General features: G+C 41.8%; 1 protein-coding gene across 9 annotated transcripts in view; it reads left to right on the forward strand.

Moving 5' to 3' along the window:
* KCND3 (potassium voltage-gated channel subfamily D member 3) overlaps positions 1–20,924 on the forward strand; it is a 142,688-nt gene that overhangs the window by 106,860 nt on the left and 14,904 nt on the right. For all 9 annotated transcript variants that reach the window (XM_029999618.2, XM_029999620.2, XM_029999624.1 and 6 more), the window contains exons 3-4: positions 232–394; positions 16,436–16,537. In XM_029999618.2, the coding sequence (XP_029855478.1) occupies positions 232–394; positions 16,436–16,537 (265 nt within the window). The remainder of the gene's footprint in view (positions 1–231; positions 395–16,435; positions 16,538–20,924) is intronic.

Below are 20,924 nucleotides of genomic sequence, written 5' to 3' on the forward strand. Positions count from 1 at the left end.
AAAAGTGCCTTTCTTTGGTTTAGCATAATTCATTGCCAAAGCGTAGTGTAAATTGTCATCTCCAGGATGACAGCACCACATGAATTGCTGCTTGCATGGTGGATTTCTAAGCTTTAGCGTCTAACCTGGACACTCACATTGCTGTGCATTCAGGAAACCTGAAAAGGCTTGTGGTGCCATTGCACTTGTCTGAAGGAGGGGTTTCCCCCTTTTTTTTTTTCCCCCCTCTAGTTATGGTGACATGGTGCCCAAGACAATTGCTGGGAAGATATTTGGCTCCATTTGCTCCCTGAGTGGGGTGCTGGTCATTGCTCTGCCGGTTCCAGTCATTGTTTCCAACTTCAGCCGAATTTACCACCAGAACCAGAGAGCCGACAAGCGGAGAGCACAGAAGGTAAGCCATCCCGCGTGGCCACCTCCTCTGAAAGCTCAGCAGCTGCCAGGAAATCTCAGCCCCTGCTTGTCACCACGGGGCTTGCGAGACACCAGTGACAATTCTGAGCATTGCAAAGGACAGCCTGCATGCACCTATCCATCTACCTATACTTGTGTAGGCTTACCTTCACACACAGTTATAACTACCTATACCCACAGGGACACAAGCTAGTTCATTGCACACACTGTATGCTAGCATATCTTAAACGATCAGAAGTAATAGGGCTTTTATTGTTCACCTTTGCTACATACCAGTCTGAAACAAATATATACATATACTCATAAACCCTTAAATCATTAACAGGAGCTGTTTATCTGCCTGCTTGGTTCCTGTTGTCTCTCTGGAGTTTTGAAAACACCCATCCAGAAACATATACTTATCAGTACACATACCCCCTCAAAGCTGCAGACTGTAACATAGACAAAACACTGGGAATACACAAAAGCCCCTGGAAATGCAGGAGTATTACTGAATATTCCAGAATCTGAACAGTTTTTACCAGTATAAGCTTACTGATTCACTAAGACAGTATAACAGATTTATTATATCTCTATTTCAGTCTGCTAAATTACACCAAACCAGAATCAGGTTTTTACAACAACTGCAAACTAAAGGTCTGGGGTTTTTTTCTCCCCATGGAATACTGTCTGCCAGAAATTCAAGACTCAGGGGACCTGATGGAGAATAGTAGTAGAAGGATGTGCTATTTCTGCTTCAGGCAAGCATCTGGGCCATGCCTACTTCTTGCATCTCAGGGAGCTGACAGCAGAGAGCTGAGATACAAGACCTACAAAACCACAAAATCTGGCAGTCAAAACACATAAGGAGAGTAGCAAAGAGAGAGAATCATGCAGGAATGAGCTGCAGTCTCCATAAGTCACTGCTGGGTTTTACACATACCTGCATTAGGTTTGGCATTGTACATGTGAAACATCAATACATGCATCAACATGCAATAATTTTGGGAGGTGTTTTTGAGGGAGAGTTGTTTACATGATTAGTCATACAACATAATATAGATTTAAAAAAATCTAAAGAGAATCATAATGGAAGTCCACTCTGTACCACACACTGTTCAGTCAGCAGCTGGACAGTGGGAAACCAGTATGGATCATTACATTCATTTAATGAATTTAAATGATTTGCAGAGTGGGCTGCCTAATGTGAGGTTGCACCCAGGCATAAGGTATTTGGATTTAACTTGCAACAGGAACGTGCTAGGTATCAATGCACCGGAAGGACTGGAGTACTCACGTAGAGGTTTGTGAAGGGGATCGTGTGCAATAGTTCATTTAAATAATCAAAGACTTTGGGAAAGCACTTGTTCTACTGAAATGGCACATAAACACAGTGAGAGACAGAACCTGCATTACAGTATAGCTTAGGCAGCAAATAAATAGGCAAGACAAATAAACAAAAAAGATTTGTGCATAACCACAGACCACAATACAAAGAAGCTCCAGAACTGACTCCAGGTCTGTGCTTTCAGATGAGGTTGTCCTCTCCAAGCAGCATAGTGAAGTTTCTTGTTCTGATTCACCTTTTCCTTTGTTTGTTGGACTGTGATCCACTTGGTGACAAGGAGATGTACCGCCACCTTTGATGCTGATATGATTGATTGCAGCTTTTATAAGGTTTGCTGTATTGACATACACAGTGTATAATTTGCCCCCATTTGAATTTCTAATTCCCTTGATATTGGATGAATTTCTGGGCTAAGAAAGTTTTCTCAAGTCAGAAGTGTGAGTAATTTTCACATGATCATCACTGCATGAATACTAAAGAGAACGAAAGAGACAGAAGCACACTAATGACAGTCTCGCTGGAGATGGTCGGGACGTATACAGGGACGTTAAGAATCTGCTTTGATAGCATACTTGTTCCAGCATCATCCTCCAGTGAACTGAATCCCTTCTTCAGGAATAGGGAAGTTTTAGTGATAGCTAACACTGTCCCCATCTAATTAAAGATACAAAGACACTTGCATGGCTTTTTCAAGAAGGTTGGAAAAAGCTCTTTGCACTCTCTCAGTCCTTGAATATGAAGAGCCTACCCATAGCAGCTCCTTATAAGCAGAGTTTAGAGGATACAGCCTTGAAGAAATAACATAGACATCTTATCTAAGTTTCTAGTGTGCTAAATAAATTATTTTTCTCTTTTAATTGAAGACTAAATAATTTGTAGGGTATGTATTAGTATAAATACTTCAGAAGTTCTGTTTAGTTCAAGAATCATAACTATTATAATGCACAAGTAGGTTTCAAGATTAGGCTATAAACCATATTTATTTATTTTTTATGAACTCAGACTGAAGTTTTCTAATGAGTAATAATAAAGGCAAAAGTCAAATTGGCTGGATGTGACATTCACAGATTTGAATGCTGGGGTGTGAGTAAACCTGGGCTCTCCAGTGCAGTGGGGGTTTCTGAGGGGCTGCACTCCAGAAAACAGGAAAACACAATAGAGCCCTCATGCCCCTCTGGGATATGATGTGTTCAGTCTTAACTTTGCCTCTTAACTGTTGAGGAGGCACTGGTCTAGCAGGAAGAGGTATTTAAATAGCATGAATAAAATACCGGGAAGTGGCTGTTACTCATCAGCATCTATTCTTCAACTAACTGAGGAGAAATGTTCCTTAAAAAAGGAAAAAAAAAACCAAAACCAAACTACCAGTGATTTAATCACCTTGAAGGTAAATTATTCTTTGCCAAACCTGCACTGCAAGAGAATTAATTACAAGGAGATCTGGCAATCTTAATTTATTGTGCTGTGTCATCAAATTTTGTCCTCTGGCATGCAGCAAGGACCAGGTCAATCTGAATGGAAGATGAATTGATCATTTCTGACAAGGTTCATTTTGGTAAAATTGTTTGTTTTTTTTTTTTTCCCCCCAAAGACTTTTTTTTTTCCTTTTTGACTGATGTGCTAAGAATAGACCTTCCTGACTTTGAAACGATACTGTTCTTTAGTGAATGTCACAGCCTTTGGTTTTAAAAGAGAATTTGACACTTAAAAGGCTTGACAATAGAACGACTTTGTAATTCAGATAATGCTGGAGTCTCTCTCTTGCTGTGTTCAGTTTGCAGCATGGATGCAATGTGAAGGAGACAAGTATCTGGTGCTGGTTTGAGGACTACACCTCCCACTTTTCAACCCTAGAAAGGGAAAGCAGAGGCAGCTACCAACAGCTACTGAAATGCTGCTCCTTTAGCAGCAGTAGAAAAAGTAAAACAGTTCATTGTTTAGAAGTTAGAGACTGAGTGAATACAGCCCCAAGCCTCAACGTTACTCCCACCAGAGCAGGGCAGTAGAGAAATGCACAGCTGAAAGATTGCCAGATAATACGGTGGTGAAAAGAGTAGATGCAGCCTTTGAGCTTAGTGCAGCATAGATCCCAGAAGTGCAGATTGCTCTCCCAAGGTTTACAGGAATGTTGTAGACCTCTGGACTGTGAGACTGGTCAAAAATCCTGCAAGAATGATCCTTCTAGAGTAAACTCTAGATGCTGACAGACAAATCTAATCCCATGTCTTTAAGAGGAGAACCAATACTAAAATCAAAGGCCCTGTCTTTGCACAAAGATTAACAAAAAAAAGGAAGAAAGAAGGAGAAGAAAACACTAGACCTCTTAGTGAAAATACTTTTAGAAAGGTGTTTTTCAAAGCGTTATGGGAGCCTTTGTTGGTCCTTAATGTCCCAGGTCCAATGACTTTTGTCTTTGTTTAGGTTTAAAATAACCAACTCGGGTCACTCAGCTGGAAAGATTGTGCCAAGTACAGCAAAGTTAGCTTGTTCTGTTAGGGTTTTTTTGTTCCTGGAATGAGGCTTCAGAAAAGACATCTAGAGATCCCTTCGATATCTCCCCAAACTGCTCCAATACAGTCCAACTAATCACAGCAATACAACACCATCAGCTCCTATATCCCCTTCCCTTGGGAAACAGGAGCTGGCAATAAACTGCACAGGAGCTCTCAGAAATGTGAGTTTTATTAGGTGGGCCAGTGACTGACAAATACCAATGTGCACTAGCAGCTTTTCAGTAAGAAAAAATGGTAAGACAGAAAAAAAATTACTGTAACAAGGGCAATAGAGCATTACAGGTTAAGCCTATGCGGTTGTTAGCCCCAACTCCCTGCACACGTGAACATACATGCAGATGAAGACGCCAAGTCCTCAAAAGCATATTTAAAGCAGTTTTGAACAGCCTCAGAAGGCACATGGAAGTGGAGTGGCAGCTGAAATGTTTCGAAAGAGCAACAACAGCCTAAAGCCAACTGGTCTCTAGAGCAGCCCCCTTAGGGCTAAAATTTAGAAAACTGAGTTGTTCTAGATCTTCTCAGTTTGGGGGAAAAACAAGCGTTCAGAAAGTGGCCTCTTACACAGTGAAGTATGCCTCCTCACATTTGCACAATAGAGGAGGGAGAAATGTAAATGCTCAAAAAAAAAAAAAACCAACTTGTTTAATGTGCATTTATCATTTAATGGTTAGATTTGCTAAATGAGCCAAGATACTGAAATGGCTGATAATCTCAGAGGGATTAGCATGGTTTTAGTGGTGCATTTCACAGGGGCTAAACTGAAACTGTCACCTATGAATATAAAGCTTCAGTAATCACAGTACTTGGTTTCAGGTCTGCAGTAAACATGCTTTTGAGGACTGCAGCTTCTTAGTCTGTTCAATTCATATCATTTATTATCTGGTGGCCTTTGACTCTATGAGAACAAGCAATGTACTGCAACATCCTTGAAACAGACTTCTCATTTCATCTTCTAGGCTATAAGTTTCCAGGAAAGAACCAAACACCCAGATTTAGGCAACGAATGGACTACCCAGGACAAAATCATTTTGCAGAGCCACTCTCACATAAAACTGTAATATAGAACTGAAAACTGTAAAGCAGGCTATCAAAGAGTAGATGATATAAATTAGGTGAAGCAGGGAAGTGGACACATTGCGTGGTGGATGAATTAAAGCATTCAATCACAAAGCCAATATCAGCAGAAGAAAGGAATGAAGGGGCAAGGAAGAAGCCGTATCTTTTCAAATGGAAGTCTATGAAAGGCAGTAGATGGAGGAAGGTTATTCCTGACAGTGAGAGCTACTCATGAGATGGTTGCACACAGGCAGCTATGACTCTGCAGACTGATGAAGAGGTAACTATGGAGATGCTTAAAAGGGGCTTAAGCCAAAAGGAAGGAAGAGTAAGGACACAAACGTTTTTCTGATTGTTCCATAAGAGGCATGTTAGAAACAGCCTGTTCCAGACCCAGCCATCACTCTCAGAGGCATGGAAAACAGGACTGCAGTCAGCAGAGCGGATGAAGAGGGAAGATGGTGATGAAGAGAATGGTTAATACTAGATTTATGTCATCATCATACCCATGAGAAAGACAGCCCACACACCTGTCAATAATGAATCCATTATAATAATTGATTTGCTACAGAGCAGGGGAGTCAGCTTTGAAATGTTCTGTTTTTCAGCTGACACCCTAAATTTTGGAGGTGGGTTAGTGAACTTTAGAGCATGGAACAGAACGGCCAGAAAAATAGACTCGAGCAAAGCTGTGAGTTGTCTAAGGAGAGCTCAGCGACAGAACATGACTCAGTTCCCAGCAGGGGATGGGGTTGGGAACTTAAGGAGAGAGAAACAATAAGGTTAAAACTGGAGCTGGCTGACATTTAAAAAACATGTTTTTTTCAACCACAATGAATCTGTGTGGAATATGTTTTTGTTGATATTTAACAGTTTATGACAGGGGGAAAAAAGCTTTTTTTTTTTTTTTTTTTTTAAAAAAGATATTTCATTTTTGCTGGGGTAGGTACCTCTTTTTCTTCCTCCTCTGTTTCGTGTTTGGTGTTTGTCACATCCCCTCATACAGTTCAGGGGGGAAAAAAACCCAAACAAATAAACCAACCAGGAATCCTTCCTCTTTTCTTTTGTATTGTCCAGGAAAGCAAAATGGCATTTTCTGTCAGTTCAGCTAGTTCAAATTCCCTAGGTCCCAAATTGCATAAGACAAGTAATGTCTCCTCTGAAAGGAAAGATTGAAATCAGTGAGCTAAAGCTTATAGGTTCAGCCTCCAAAGCAAGACCATACTTATAAATACTAAGCCTGTTGTCAATAGTGGCCCAATGCCCAGATGAAATAATTTCCACACATATCCAGAAGCCACTCTACATTTGTTTGATGCCATAAGGCCCTTTCACGTCATGTCTCAGTCATAACCAGGTAACAGCCTGCAATGCGTAAGAACCTGACTAATCCATCCTTGGGGTCTCTCCTTGGTCATCTCAGCAAGAGGGCGTCCCCTTTCCCCACCTGTTGGAAGTCCGGGTTGTGTGTGGCAGCCTCTGTCCAGATGGCTCATTATGTAGCACAGTTGGTAGGATTTGTAATGGCTGATGTTGCCCACTTCATCCCAGATGTCTAAATAAATGCAAGCTGAAATTTCCTTGTCAAGGAGACCTGCATGCAAAACATTCAGCCAAAAAATGTTGGGAAGCCTGATCCTACTTTGGAACTGGGTTCTAGTGATCAGATTCTTTGCTGTTACCTTTATTAACTAGTTATTTTACCACTCTGCCTAAGTAATACAGAATCAAGTGGGCTGGGCCATTTAGCTCCCATGCAGTTCGCAGGCTATATAATGAATACAGCTCAAACACCCCTGCACCAACCGCAATGTATGGTTATGTCTAGATTAATGGATATGGATATATCCACTGGGTCAGGAAAATACATACCTAAAAGTGGGTGTAAATGGTAGTGAAGCTTATTGTGGTTACTAATTTGTACCATGACAGTGATAAGCAGATGAAGAACATCATTTGTTGCTGACACATGTGGTGCTGGGATGGCAATACAGGTCTCTCAGTCCCTCTAACCGCCTATGTCAGATAGATGGGAACAGTCTGCAGTCTACCAGCACATCTCTCAAGGGCCACTGCAGAATTTCCCTGCTTACACACTACCAGATGTCTTAAACACCCCAGCTTGAGAAGTCCTAGAATCTCATTACTCCATTCCTCCCACTCCACCCAGCAGCAGTGGTCTGCAAAATCTGACTCAGAACAAGCCTTTATTGTTTGAAGGTCATGAAAATCCCATCAAACAGTAACTGCTGGTAACTTCAGCATCGCATTAGGCTCTAAACCAGCACAAGGCAGGCCCTCTCTGGGCAAGAGCAGGAGCCTGCCATCCTCTTTTGTCTCCCCACTACAGCCAGTCTCACTGTTTTGACAAACTCTGATGCTGCAGCAGCATTACCCTTCCATACTTCCCTCTCTGTGACTCAGGTTTTTTCACACATAAAACTGGGATAAATCCACTTCTTTTCCTGGCTCGGTGGATTCTTGCAGAGTTAGTTCATGTACATGTACAAGGTCAGAGAGTGAAACCATCTTATAGTAATACTATTCATACCCAGGATTTCAAATTTATCTCTCCGAGCTTTTGCACTAGCAATTCTTGCTGACTCACCAAACAAGGCAGCAGAAATGACAGCATGTGCTTTCCTGACCAGTCATGGGTAGCAAGCAGAGCAACAGTAAATGCTGGCGCAGAATGGTTCAAAAGCAGGCAAGGGAATCAAGAGCATGCATAAAACTTACAGATCATTTAAAAAAAAAAAAAATCTATATGGAGAAATCAGTCTGCCTGCGAGTACTGAGCAGGAAGAAAACAGTTCAATCCACCAGACAAATTGCTCCATAGGAAATAGTTCCTCATTTCTCCTCTTTGTCACAGTACAGCAGAACTCTTCTGTTTACTATGCAGACCACTGCCTGACGGTAATTCCAGCCACCTGTTCTCCATGTAAGTGCAGCCATTTAGACCGAACTCAGCATTAACTCCGAACAAATACAATAATACAGAGCAATTCTACACATTGTCCACAAGCTCCGGTATCCAGGCACCAGTGCATTTCTATCCACATATGAAGCATCAGCTTCGTTAGCGATTGAGTCAGGATAATTAGGAGCCATTCTAGTAGGAACGTGCAATGATGCTGGAATGCACAAACAGGGGCCAGAGCAGCGCGTAGCCATGACGACTCCACAGCTTTCTGCTGACAAACCGGGAGCGCTCCAGTGCCCAGGACAGCAGGCCAGGCAGGCTTCTCCCTCCGCATCTGCCAAATCAAGGCACGCAGCCAACGTGTTGTGGCTGTCAGCGTAAGGACGTGAGCTGACACACACATTCTTCTGAGAGTCTTATCAAATAAGGCCATGGGATGGGTTTGTGAAGGATTTTTTTTCCCCCAGAAGCCTAGTGCTAGAGATTTGTCCCCAGAGACCCCAGGAGCAAGAGGAACAACTAGAGGCAGCTTCAATAAGAAAGCTAATTGCACCGCACAGCAACTTCATTGTCATCTGATGACTCCTGAGCAATTTTCGTTTGCCAGCAAGCAATGCTTCTCTCAATTAACGCTGAAAGCTTGCAGCACAGAGAAGTGGGATGGAACACAGCTCCTGGCTGTACCCCACCTGGAACAAGTGTTGCCCACACTCACGCTTCACCCCATTCACTCCCCTTTGCTGCTGGTGGGCACCTGCCTGTCGGAGACAGCACCTACTCCAGCTGCCAGTGGGCAGGCAATGAGCAGGAAAACAGCCCCACCATCATCTCTTCCCCTTGGGCTTCATTCCACAGAGGAGAACAAAGGGTGGGAGTTTTACAAATTTGCTTATTTTTCCTTGAGTATCATACAGAGGTTTTGTGGTCATCATCCCCATTCCCCCCCTCCATGTTTTCACCACCTTCCTGGGGAAGGTGCGAGCAGCACTATGTGAAGCAATTACCTTCATTTTCTGTAGCTAACCACAGGCCTCCACACCATTAATTAGTGTCCACATATCTGGTCTAGTAAATTGGCATGTGACACTAGATCAAATTCTGTTAATTTCTCCATCCCCTGAATACTTTATACCTATTAATTAGGGGTGTGAGCTGTGTGAAAGATGTTATAAAAGTGAGATCTGGAAACAGACAGACAGATAAATCACAGGCAGACAGATGCTCATCATACTTTGCTTTCACTGAAACACAGAACCTTATTTTAGAATAATGGGGAACAGCAACCTCTCTATTAATGATGCAGAAAAACATGAGGCTCTGCTCTTGAGATGTTTATTAAGCAAGACATTTCCAGACAAATTCTGACACCCTAATTTACACCCCGTAATACTTCACTTCTAATTCTAACAAACTATACCAGATTCCCACTACAATTGGTATGGCACCTCCTTGACCATGCATTCCTGGAACGATTTTGACCCAAGCTCCAAAATCTGTTACAGCATTATCAATACAAAAAAGCATATGTAGGATTTCTTTCATTGTATTTCAAGAGGCAAACTTAAGAAGTGAAGAGAGCTAGCTCTGTCAGTCAGCTGGACTAGTAGCGTGGGAACTTCAGCATAGAGGAAGCTTTGAATTTCAGCCAAGATACATTAACCGTGTATAACATTTCAATCAAGGAAAAACTGTCCATAAGGTCAGTTCTTATAGAGATCAAGGTCTGACTGTAACCCTTACTGGGTGGATGCATAGATGGATAACTAAAAAAAGGTATTAGAAATAAGCAGGGCATCTACAGAGGATAAAAGCATGAAAAGGCCTCCAGAAAAGCTTACTACTTAAATGTCAAGCAAAGGAATGAAGTGAGAATTGTCAAACTCTACAAAAAGTGAAGTTTACTCTATTCTTTCCTGTAGAATGCAGTGAACACCAGAAAGGGAATGGTCTATGTAAAAAGAAAACGTCAATACAATAACAACTGAGTAAAATTGGCAACAAATACACGCAGGCTGGAAAACAGAAGACATTTTCTAAATAGAAGAATGATGTTCTAAAATAAATGCCCAGTAGGAGTAAGAGCTTCCCTAAGTTTAAGCCAGAGCTTGCTAAGTTCAAGGTGAAAATGTACAAAAGGAAGTTTCCAACAGGAGGGGATGAGTCTCAGTGCTCCAGGGGCTTCCTGACCATCCTGCGTTCCTCTCTGCAAGTTTTGTGTATTACGACACTTTTTTCAAAGTTCTGTGTTTAATCAGCCAGGATATCTATGACTAGTAGAGAAGCCGAGATCCATTAAACTCCATATTCTGTGCATTGTTCTATAAATAGATTGAACATCATGTTCTTCAGGGTTGGGAAAGATTAAATGATATAGTGCATTTGAAATGATGTTCTGTTGCTTTAATGGTGCCAAGTGTAAGGTAGGATTAAAAGGAGAGCCACAGAGGAGGGGACGGGAATCTTTCATCTCTGGAAAGTAATGAAGAGGCCCAAAATAAGATCAGGGTCTAACTGTAAGTGGTTCTATTAAATTATATAGGAATATAACAAGTTCTACACTATCTAATTTCCATATGCAGCTCTACAACATCTCCCCCAAAGCAAAAATGACAGAATATTTAAAGTTGGCTCAAAAGCTGTTTAATGCAAAGAGTTGAGAGGAAGGAAAGTCCAGATGTGCATACTCGGTTTCTTAGGGAAAAAAAAAGGTTAAAATGACAGAAAGATGATCTACAGAGAACTAACTTTTCTAACACTGCTGTAACTCCACTGCCTGCCTATTACAATAGCCAGATGGAACCATGGCTAGCAGAATAACAACTAGTACTTATTATATGGGCCATTTGCTTTTTAAACAGCCATTATTTCACTCAGCGTTCAAACACATGTAATAACCCTGAGTCCTAATTTGGCAGTCCAGCCTGTTTCCAGGCTTTGTTAAAGATGGCATATCAGCTTCCCAGAGCCATAAGTAGGACAGATGATCAGTGTTGCCTGATTATATTGAGGAAAGCACACCACAGACAGTAGATTCATTTAATATCTTGTCCACTCTATTATTTTTTAATGCTTTTTTTAAAATGAAGAATTTTCCATTTTCTGCTTGGCAAGGAAAAACTACCACAATAGGCCAGGGAGCTAAGCTAGTTTCCACCAGATGAAGGTTTCATCCATTCCCTTTCCAAGTTACATATGTGCACTGAATTCCCACTCAGAAGTACAAATTGAAGTCTTTGATGAATTCCTTTCTGAATTTTATGCTAAAATTAGTCAAAGGTACCACAGATGAGATCATTTTAGGAAGGTGAGAACATAACTACAAGAAAATACTTTTTTGTCATTCCATACTCTAAGCCTTGTTGTTAAGTCTGCAGAAACTCCAGTTTCACTGTACAATCTGCTTTTCCATGTCCTAAAATCAACCATGTTCTTTTCATCCAGAATTTAAGTCCAGACCCAAACTAGCAACAGATGCAGACAAATGCAAGAAAATCAAGCACTTACTGAATGGCTGTCGTATTTCACCTTGGAAATAAAAATCAGATCAAAAGTATTCTGTTGACTACTTTTGAGAAGAGCTTCATTTTAGCCTTAAAAGACCAATGCTGTACAATTACTGCACCACTGGACATACTGCAGCTGTCACCAATAGGTCTACTCGTATTCAAACTACTAATTATTTAGGAATTACAATGTGAAGCACTGTTAATTATCTAGTGTAGCTGCATTTTCTGCCAGGAATGCTCTTAGTGTGGTTTTAGCAGATAAAGTTAAATAGGATATGAACTGGAGCCATCTCTCATATGAGGAAAGGCTGAGAGAGCTGGGACTGTTTAGCCTCAAGAAGAGAAAGCTCAGAGGGATCTTATTAACATGTGTAAATAGCTGAAGGGAGGGTGCAAAGAGGACAGAGCCAGGCTCTTTTGAGTGGTGGTCAGTGACAGGACCAGAGGTGATGGGCACAAACTGAAACACAGGAGGCTCCGTCTGAACATCAGGAAACACTTTTTCAGTGTGAGGGTGACCCAGCTCTGGCACAGGTTGCCCAGGGAAGTTGTGGAGTTTTCATCCTTGGAGATAATCAAAAGCCACCTGGACACAGTCCTGGGCAACTGGGTGTAGGTGGACCTGCTTGAGCAGCGGGGTGGGACAAGATGACCTACCAGATGACCTCCAGAGATCCCTTCCAACCTCAACCATTCTGTGAAGGATAATGCTAATAACAGCTCCAGTCCAAAGAGGGAGCAGGAGTGGACATAGGACCCATACACGTAGTACCCGACATACATGTACTCCAGTCATCTCCTTGCTCAAGTACAGAAGATCTGGAAAGCTGAAGACATCTGGCAAATATGAAATTATGTCATAGGTTGTAACTTAATAGTTTATTATACTACATAAATCAAGAGTGAACATTATCTCCATAAGAACTAGATGAAAATCATTAATAAATAATAATTAGCTGTTTCCTGGGCCTGCCATCTGGTAAGCATTTTTCCTAGCCAGCAACTCCTGCTCCTTGTACTTCTCTAAAGCAGCTAAAAGATGAAGACAGGCTATTCTTTCTCCTTTGTCAGTCCCTTTGGGAAATGTAGATACCCAGGATGCTGACAGCCACTTACATCATCCTCCCCACTGTACTTCAGCACTCCACGTGTACTGGGCTTCACTGCCCTTCCTGCTTATTCTGAGTCTCCAGTTTCTTAAAAAGCAGTAAGGAGCCAGAAGTTATTGAGACCTGCCTTCCATCCTGCTCTCAGAAACACGTGGGCTCCAAGATAACCAAATTAATCATTCTAACCTGTAAGTGGCTGTCATTAGTATTATTATTTTCATCATATAAATTATCTTCCAGATTAGGTCATATGCATTTTGAGATCCTGTGGTTTCCTAGCAACTCCTCTTACCACTCTACATGCAGACACAGTGTGCCGTTTTCTTTTCCTTTTTTAGATTCTCTGTGCAGGGGTTATATTCAGTAACAGTGATCTCAGGCCTGGCCCTAATGACCTTTAGTCTGTCACATTTGTGGGATAAGATGCAGAAGACACCTATCCCCCCACCCTTCCCACAAGACATTTGCAGCAGATGGCCAGAAAAACATGGTCCTCCACTTGTCTGTCTTCTGTCCTGCAGACCAGAAGTTCTGAGCTCTGAAGGACAGGGATGACAAAAGCATACCCATGCATGTTAAAAACTGGCAGAGTTTGGAAGACCCCATCAGCCTAATTCTCTAGGTTTCTGACAGCAAAAGACATGACAGTACGTAGTACAGTTTCCTGCAAAATACTGCTGCTTCAAAGATTGTGTGGCATGCCCTAAGTTCAAGGCTTTTGCCTCTGTAATTTAGTCCACACCTGATCTGCCAAGGCATCTCTGCCAGCCAGCCAAGTCCAGACTGACGCATTCCAACAGGTAACACAAAACTCCTTTGAAAATGGCCAGCTTTTACCTGCTTCCACACTGTAACCCGAGTCTTACACTGCTGCCAGGTGCCCTTCATGTCCTCAATCCACTTTGCTCAGTCATATAAACCAGTGTTGAACCTCTGCTGCAGATGTCAGGTGGGAGTGCTTTGCTGCACTTAAACTTTTTGTTACTGTCAGGCATGATCAAACTACTGCATCCCGTGTAAACATAAGACATGTACCTAAATATCATGTAAAGCTTGTGTCACCTGATAGATATGCTTTCCAAATAATGCACATTTACCCACAGACTTTCACATAAAAACATGAACTATGGTTTTAGAGTTGTTTCTAGTCCAGTGTGGGAAACTGTCTGGAGGGCCAAACCAATTTTAGTTACCTATTTTAATTAACTTCTCTAGCTGAGTTAATCAAGATATCTACTAAATTTAATCATGATGGGGGCACAGAGTTAGGCAATGTGACTATCCTAGACAATCTTTTGTGTAAGGAGAATAGGATTAACTTCTGTCCTGCCCCACTGACATTTATTAAAATAACAACGTCTGTTCTAAACTACAAAAGCTATGGGCCTTAATTATTTAGATAGCTAGTGGCCCTGTTTCAAAGAAGAAAAGAGAACAGACCTCAGAAACGAACCATCTTCAGTCCACATGGAGTACAGCTATTAATATTTGATCCCCTGCTAGCCTGGAGGCAAAGGGAATAATGTTCATTACAAGAGCCTAAGAATGAACCCACTTTAACAATTGACTGAACTGAAGATGAGGATGAAACCTTTCCTGCTATAGGTGAGGTAAGTAAGTTGAGGGACTCTGGTAATTCCTTCAGCAAAGGAGCTGGTATTTTGCCAAGCAGAGAGAGAAATGAAAGTCTTCTGTGGTTGCCATTAGGAGCCTCACTGTAAAGACAATCACTGGATCCAATGTCCAGTCCTGATTATGGAATAGATAAGATCATTGCGAAAAGTAAGGAACAGAGACAAAGGCATGTACTTGCAAACAGAAGAAATAATTCAATGGAAATATAATTAACAGGAACAGGGAGACAATGCCATGTAACTGGGAAATGGAATATCCTTCAGTCCCTTATCCCCTGCTCTCTCCCCCTAACTCGTATTCAATAACAGTAGTCTCTGCAGGTTTTGTTCCACATTACAGTCTCAGGCCAGTCTTATTCGAGACCTAGAGCAACACAGCATTTTGGGAAAGTCTTCAGAAAAAATGAAGATCCAATTTAATTTTATTGTTGTATCCTCAGTCTACATCTTGCCAATACAACTCGCGCCCCTTTCACAGGGTGACCAGATAGCCCTGTGAGATATCTTGGCCCCAGTACAGAGTAAGTTTCATCAGAGATTTCACTCTCATATACTGACTTGGAGTCTTAACGTTAAAGTGGGACAATGAAATCTAGGTGAAGTATAGAAAAGAAAGTCAATTTTGGATGTCCCCATTTTGGGGTGTCAAAAGAAAACCTATTTTTCAGACTGGTCATAGTCTGTGTCACCCAATTAAAGCTGCAAACTAGCATCCTGTACGTGTCTTTGCCTGAGAAATTGTCTGCTTAAGCAGAAGCTCTTAAGGTTAAACAAATCTTTCAAATACTGAGGGCCAGAGTCACTCACGCATGTACAGTAATAGAGCTCCTGGAATTATTACGGTCTCTGGACCCACTGCAGATATTTGCCTGTTGGCTTTACTCTTCCTACAGTGTATACCCATTAGCACCTCTAATTAGAAAGGAAAATCACGAGTTCCATGTTATTTAAAAGATTATGCAGCATTTTAAACTACAGCACAATGTAATTATTTTTTAATAGCCACAGCTATTTCATGTATTTACTTTTAATGGTGTTTGAGTCATAAATTAACAGTAGAAAAGAAAAAGGGAAATCAGCACTTGACAGAGAAGCAGGCAACAATTGAAAAGAAAAACTGAAATGCTAAAAACTGTGTGATCAAAAAGGAAGAGGGCCTTACTAGTTTTTCTTGTTTGCTTTATTCTGGACTGCTTTTTATCATCTAACTTGTCTCCCTAGAGGTAAGAGGGTCAGGGATAAATAAAAATGAGAAGAGTTGAATGTCTGTGTTATTGCAGACTGACCTCTGTCAGTTTGTCAAGAGATGAGTATTTTTGGATGGAGTCTTATATTATCAGATACCAAAGTTAATAAATTAGCACTGCCACTGCAGAGGACAGTCCACCATCACTGAGGACCGGGTGTCACTATGCTAGCTGCAGAACAAGCAGAGCAAGTGACAACACAGATGTCAGGGCACAGACCTGAAAGATAAAGAGAGGATTAAACAACCAAGTACGTTAGAGAAGGCAAGCCATGAAAGCAACATGCATGCAGAGCATGTGCACACAGCTAGATCACATACAGTCATACAGTCATTCTATGCCAGGAATATGTCCAAGACAAGTGTCTCTAGTTGCTGTGCATCTCATCCCACGAAAATTACTACTAACTTTTGAAAGGATAAACAAATCTGCAGTACCCCATTTCCTATCTCTGGAAAGGCTATTCACACTCTGTGGCAGATTATGTTCTTCAGACACACGTACTCATCTGACTCCCGGAGACAGACCTGGGCTAGCTGTTCTCAACAGCACCTTGTCTTGTCTGCACACCCCTTGTATTTCACCCCCAGACTTTTTCAGGTAGAGTGAGAACCTGAAATTTCCTTCCTCCTGGTATTGCCAGCACAGGACTGATCACTCAGTGTGCCTAGCTCTAACTTCAGCTTGTTTGCCTTCTTCACAGAAAGCCCGGCTTGCACGGATTCGAGTGGCCAAAACAGGCAGCTCCAATGCTTACCTTCACAGCAAGCGCAACGGCCTCCTGAACGAAGCCCTCGAGCTGACGGTGAGTGCAGAGACAGTATCTCCTTCCACAGAGTTTGAGAAGTTCCTTATTCCCACTCCTCTCCCCGGGCTCCCTCCCTTTCCCTCTCTGTTGCCACCTAATTGCTCATTATCCAGCATGGCAGCCTCACACACAGAATGGCATTATGCTACAATTACGCACTCATGTACTGTATGTGCCGTGCGGAGGGACGGCTGGAATCCAGCTGCAAGATTGGATGGGAGGAAAAAAGCTTCCTTGGGCTCCTCCTTGAGCTGGTAAAGGATCTTGCCTTCCAGCAATAACCAGGTTCACAGTTCCCTTGAAGCCCTCTGTGTGATGGAGCTGTTGGAGCTGTAGTGATTTATATGGCCCAGGGTTTGCCCATACTATAAATACCCACTCTCTTCCAACATATAGTTAGTTATTTTTAAGAGTCATTCTCTAATATGGACTATCTGATCGTGCCCAACGGGACAGGAAAATATTCCCCAGCTCCTGTTTCAGGCAGTTTGGTGGTGGGTTTTTTTTTTAACAGAAAGGCCTCTGGAGGCTAATACTAGCTATTCATGAGAAGAAAAGTTTTAAGTGCGTCAGATTGCTCAGCAGAATCAGCGAAAATGAGAGGAGGTTATTACATTAAGCCTGATCAACACCAGAGCAGGTATTAGCACATTTCATGGATTTCATTTCAAATAAATCAGCCTTTCGTGCACATGGGGAGCAAAGAGCGAGATGAAGAATGCTTAATTGAGCCACCAGAGCCGCCTAGCACTTGTTCATGCATCCTTACTTGGGGCCTAATCCTTCAAATGTATACTATTTTCCCTGGCACACATCCTTGCATTTGTAAAATCAAAGCTGAAAAACCTTTTCAGCTCATGGTGAAAGCTGCTCCCTAGGACCTGAGCCCACTCCTACCCAAGTTCAGTGAGTACAGCACACAGAGGGAAACTGTGCAGCACCATATTTTGCACGTAGGATGCTACTTGGTGCAGACCGAGAGAGGGGAATCTGGCCCTTTACAACTGGAATAGTTTTTAAACTGACTCCACAGAAGCACTTCACATGAAGTACAGATTTGGAAGGTAGGATGCCCAGATCAGTTTCAGTTCTCCCCTCCAAAACAAGATTAATCCTTCTGACTACACATCTAACGTTGTCTCCTGCTCTGCGAATGGCAGCGACACTCAGAAAATCTGTTTCTTGAACCATATGTTGCTGTTGAGTGGTTCAAGAAAAGTTTCTTTACCAAGAAGAGACTAGGAAGACTGGTCACACCTAGTCCAGAGCCTTATCCCCGTAAAGGAAAGGCTCAGGACTGGAATGCCAGCTCAGCTGAGATTCTGCTATTTCATTACCCAGGAACATGCCAAAATTTGACTACAAATTTAAAACTTCCTTTTAAGTTTTAGATTTCTAGTTTTTAAAAATGCCAGAATAGCTTAGCAGGGACACTCAGTTTGCACTTGATCTTCCAGCCTGCCATCCCAACAAGAATGTCCTCACTTCTCTTGTCAACCAAAATTCCCTGCCAAGACCACTCATTGAAGAGCAGCTGACACCAAAGCTTAAGTCCAAAATGCATAAGGTTGAGAGAAATATTTGGCTGAATGGGTTCATTTGCTGGCACTTGCCCAAAAATAAGTGTAGGAAGGGTCATTTTGTTGGCTACAAAGCTACTGCAGACACAGGAAGGAAAAAAAACACATTTCTAAAGAGGTTCTGGAGGACTTTTTTACCCATTAATAACTAAATTTAGATATATAGTAGCACCTAGAGCAGGTCTTCCCAAGCTTTTCTGGGAGCAACTTGGCTTTCTGGTGGGTTTATAGCTCTAAATGCTAATATGACTCCCCCACAGCCCAGTAAGATCCACAAATCCTACTTTGAAAAGCACTGAATATTGTGGACATTTGTATTAATACTTTGTAAGAAAATATCCCCACCCTAAGGAACTTCCTTTTGAAATAGTCAAAAGCAAAGGGTATGGGGAAGGAAGAATTACCATCCACCTGTGACACATGGGAATATAATTTACTAAAACAACAAGCTTACCAAAGCCGTGCCTAGCATCTGCACAACCAACAGGAAATGATATTTGACTACCTGAGGACTAGCCGCATACCTGAATCAAGAACAGATACAAGTCTCTCCATCCACAGGTAGTGGCATTAATTAATTACAGAACTGCAGAACATAATTTGTTGTAAAGGTATACATGACCGTTTTAACTCCACAAGGCAAGATTTTATATCCTTTCATTTTATGGCAGGAGAACAAACTATTCTTAAGAGTACAAAATGTGAATGACAGCATAGTCTAGCCAGCCAAATTTTTTAAGCTGTAAAAATATGAAGGAATGTGACTTCTGTAGTTGCTATATTAGGGACCAAAATATTATCTACATACTGTGCATATCCATCAGTCAAACTAGTATCAAACTGCTTCACTGGTCAGGTACACATCCCATTTTGATACCTTGCCCAGGACTCATGCTAACTTTAACGGACTTCACACGGCCAGGTTGCCATAGGGCTGGTTTGTTACCCAGCAGTAATTCCAACTGCAATTACTATATGGCCATGACTAGATATTATCACTTTCATCACTAGCAATCACACAGTACTGTGATCAATGTATAATTGTTTTACAAATGCCCAGCAGATTGCCCTGCAGTCCGACACCTTGAGGGTTCACCCAAGGAAAACAACTGCCCCAGAATGTATCCTGGCTGTGGCTCTGCAGTCAAACTAATAAATTGGGAAATAAGGACTGTTCAAGATTCCGGAACATGTGCCAGAATGTCCTTTCATTAGCACCAGAATGAATACACTGACACCATCTTTCAAGGGAACAGCATGTCTTCAGCCTGTAGCCTTGTAAAGAAAAAGCAAAGGATTCATCCAAGGGCAGCAGCAGGAAGGAGTTCTGCTCCTAGCAAGAATACAGACTCTTGCTTCAGAAACATGTGGATTTGTGGTATTTTGCATTTGCCATCTAGACATGAAGTAGTCAGACTATTTTCTTCTCATTTAGAGAGATTTTTAGTGGGCTTTATGTCAGAAGTGCTCAAGCAATGGTGAGCTTCTTCCCATGGCAGCAGCCTACATATCCTCTTAACGTTAATCTCCTTGTACAGCTAGCTGAAATTCCCTTTTAGCTAAAATGCTAGAAGGTGTATATCCTAGGAACAGTAGGTTGTGAGGTCTTGTGCCTTTTCACAAGCAGAATCTGCTTAGCCATAGATAAGCATTATAGCCATTCTCATGGGAAGGGACAGTCTAACCACTGAACCAGTTCATCTCAGTTCACCAGCGTCCAATTTTGCGTGCTGAAGCACTAAGTAGAAGAGGTGAAGTGGAAGTATTTTGGATTTCAGAACTGACACTACAGTGTGTTTCAGTCTCCCTCCGAGGAACCAGCAGTTCACTGAAAGTCTTCCAAGAACAAAATGAATGGTAGCTGGCATCAAATCCTTGCAAAACTGGCATCCCAGCTCAAAAAGCAAATGATCTCTTCTCCTCCCCCCCACCAGCTTTTTCATTACAGCCAGATCCTTCTAGTGAAGACACAGATTTTGTTTGCCTGCAGTAATGTAGGTATCACTGATGCAATCTCTACAGGTACACGTTCCTCAACAGTACTATCAAAACGCCAAACAATTCTGTGATGTTGGCACTCTCACTATCCTGGGGCAGTAGTTCCTGCAGATCTCATTCTTAATTTGCATGCTAGGATGTTCTTGGTGGTTGCATGCTCTTTGTTTCTGAAAACACCTAGCTGACTGAAGAAAAAGTGAAAGGAGGATAAGGTATGAGTTATACTCACTGATGCTACGCTTTATTCGTGGTCACTGCCATCCCTTGATCCATTTCCATCAGCAACAAGCCTAGCCTTGTGATGGAAGACAGAGGGAGAGACTAAGCTGTGCTGCCAAAATTTAACAATTGGCTTAGGTCTTCTGCCAGAGGTATGGAAGCTCTATCTTTGCTTTCAGATTCCATTTAGATCTCCTCTCAAGCAAATCCTCATAAAAAAGATACTGTTTGCAATATGTGCTCTTTCTCTCTCCTTTTCCAGTGTTTTAGTGCAGCATCGTATCTGCTTTAGGGCTTGCAAGGATCTCCATGGGAAATATTCCAACACAGACTTCCGCAGAGTCAGTAATCTCAGCAGGGTACAAACAGGACCCGCTTGATGTGTTAGCTCACCAGGAGGATTGTTAATAAGAAAAATAGAACTGATTTTTTTTTTTAGGCCACTTCTAAAAATACTTCTGGGAATGCTCATCTTCCAAAACAACAGCAACAAAAAATCCATAACCTGCCTAAGATGCATTCCCATAGGAATCTATTAATTCTGTGTACAGTAAGTCAGCTTTCTTAATGTACCAGTTCAGCTATGT

Source organism: Aquila chrysaetos, chromosome 24 (genome assembly GCF_900496995.4).
Source record: "Aquila chrysaetos chrysaetos chromosome 24, bAquChr1.4, whole genome shotgun sequence".
Lineage (NCBI taxonomy): Eukaryota > Metazoa > Chordata > Aves > Accipitriformes > Accipitridae > Aquila > Aquila chrysaetos.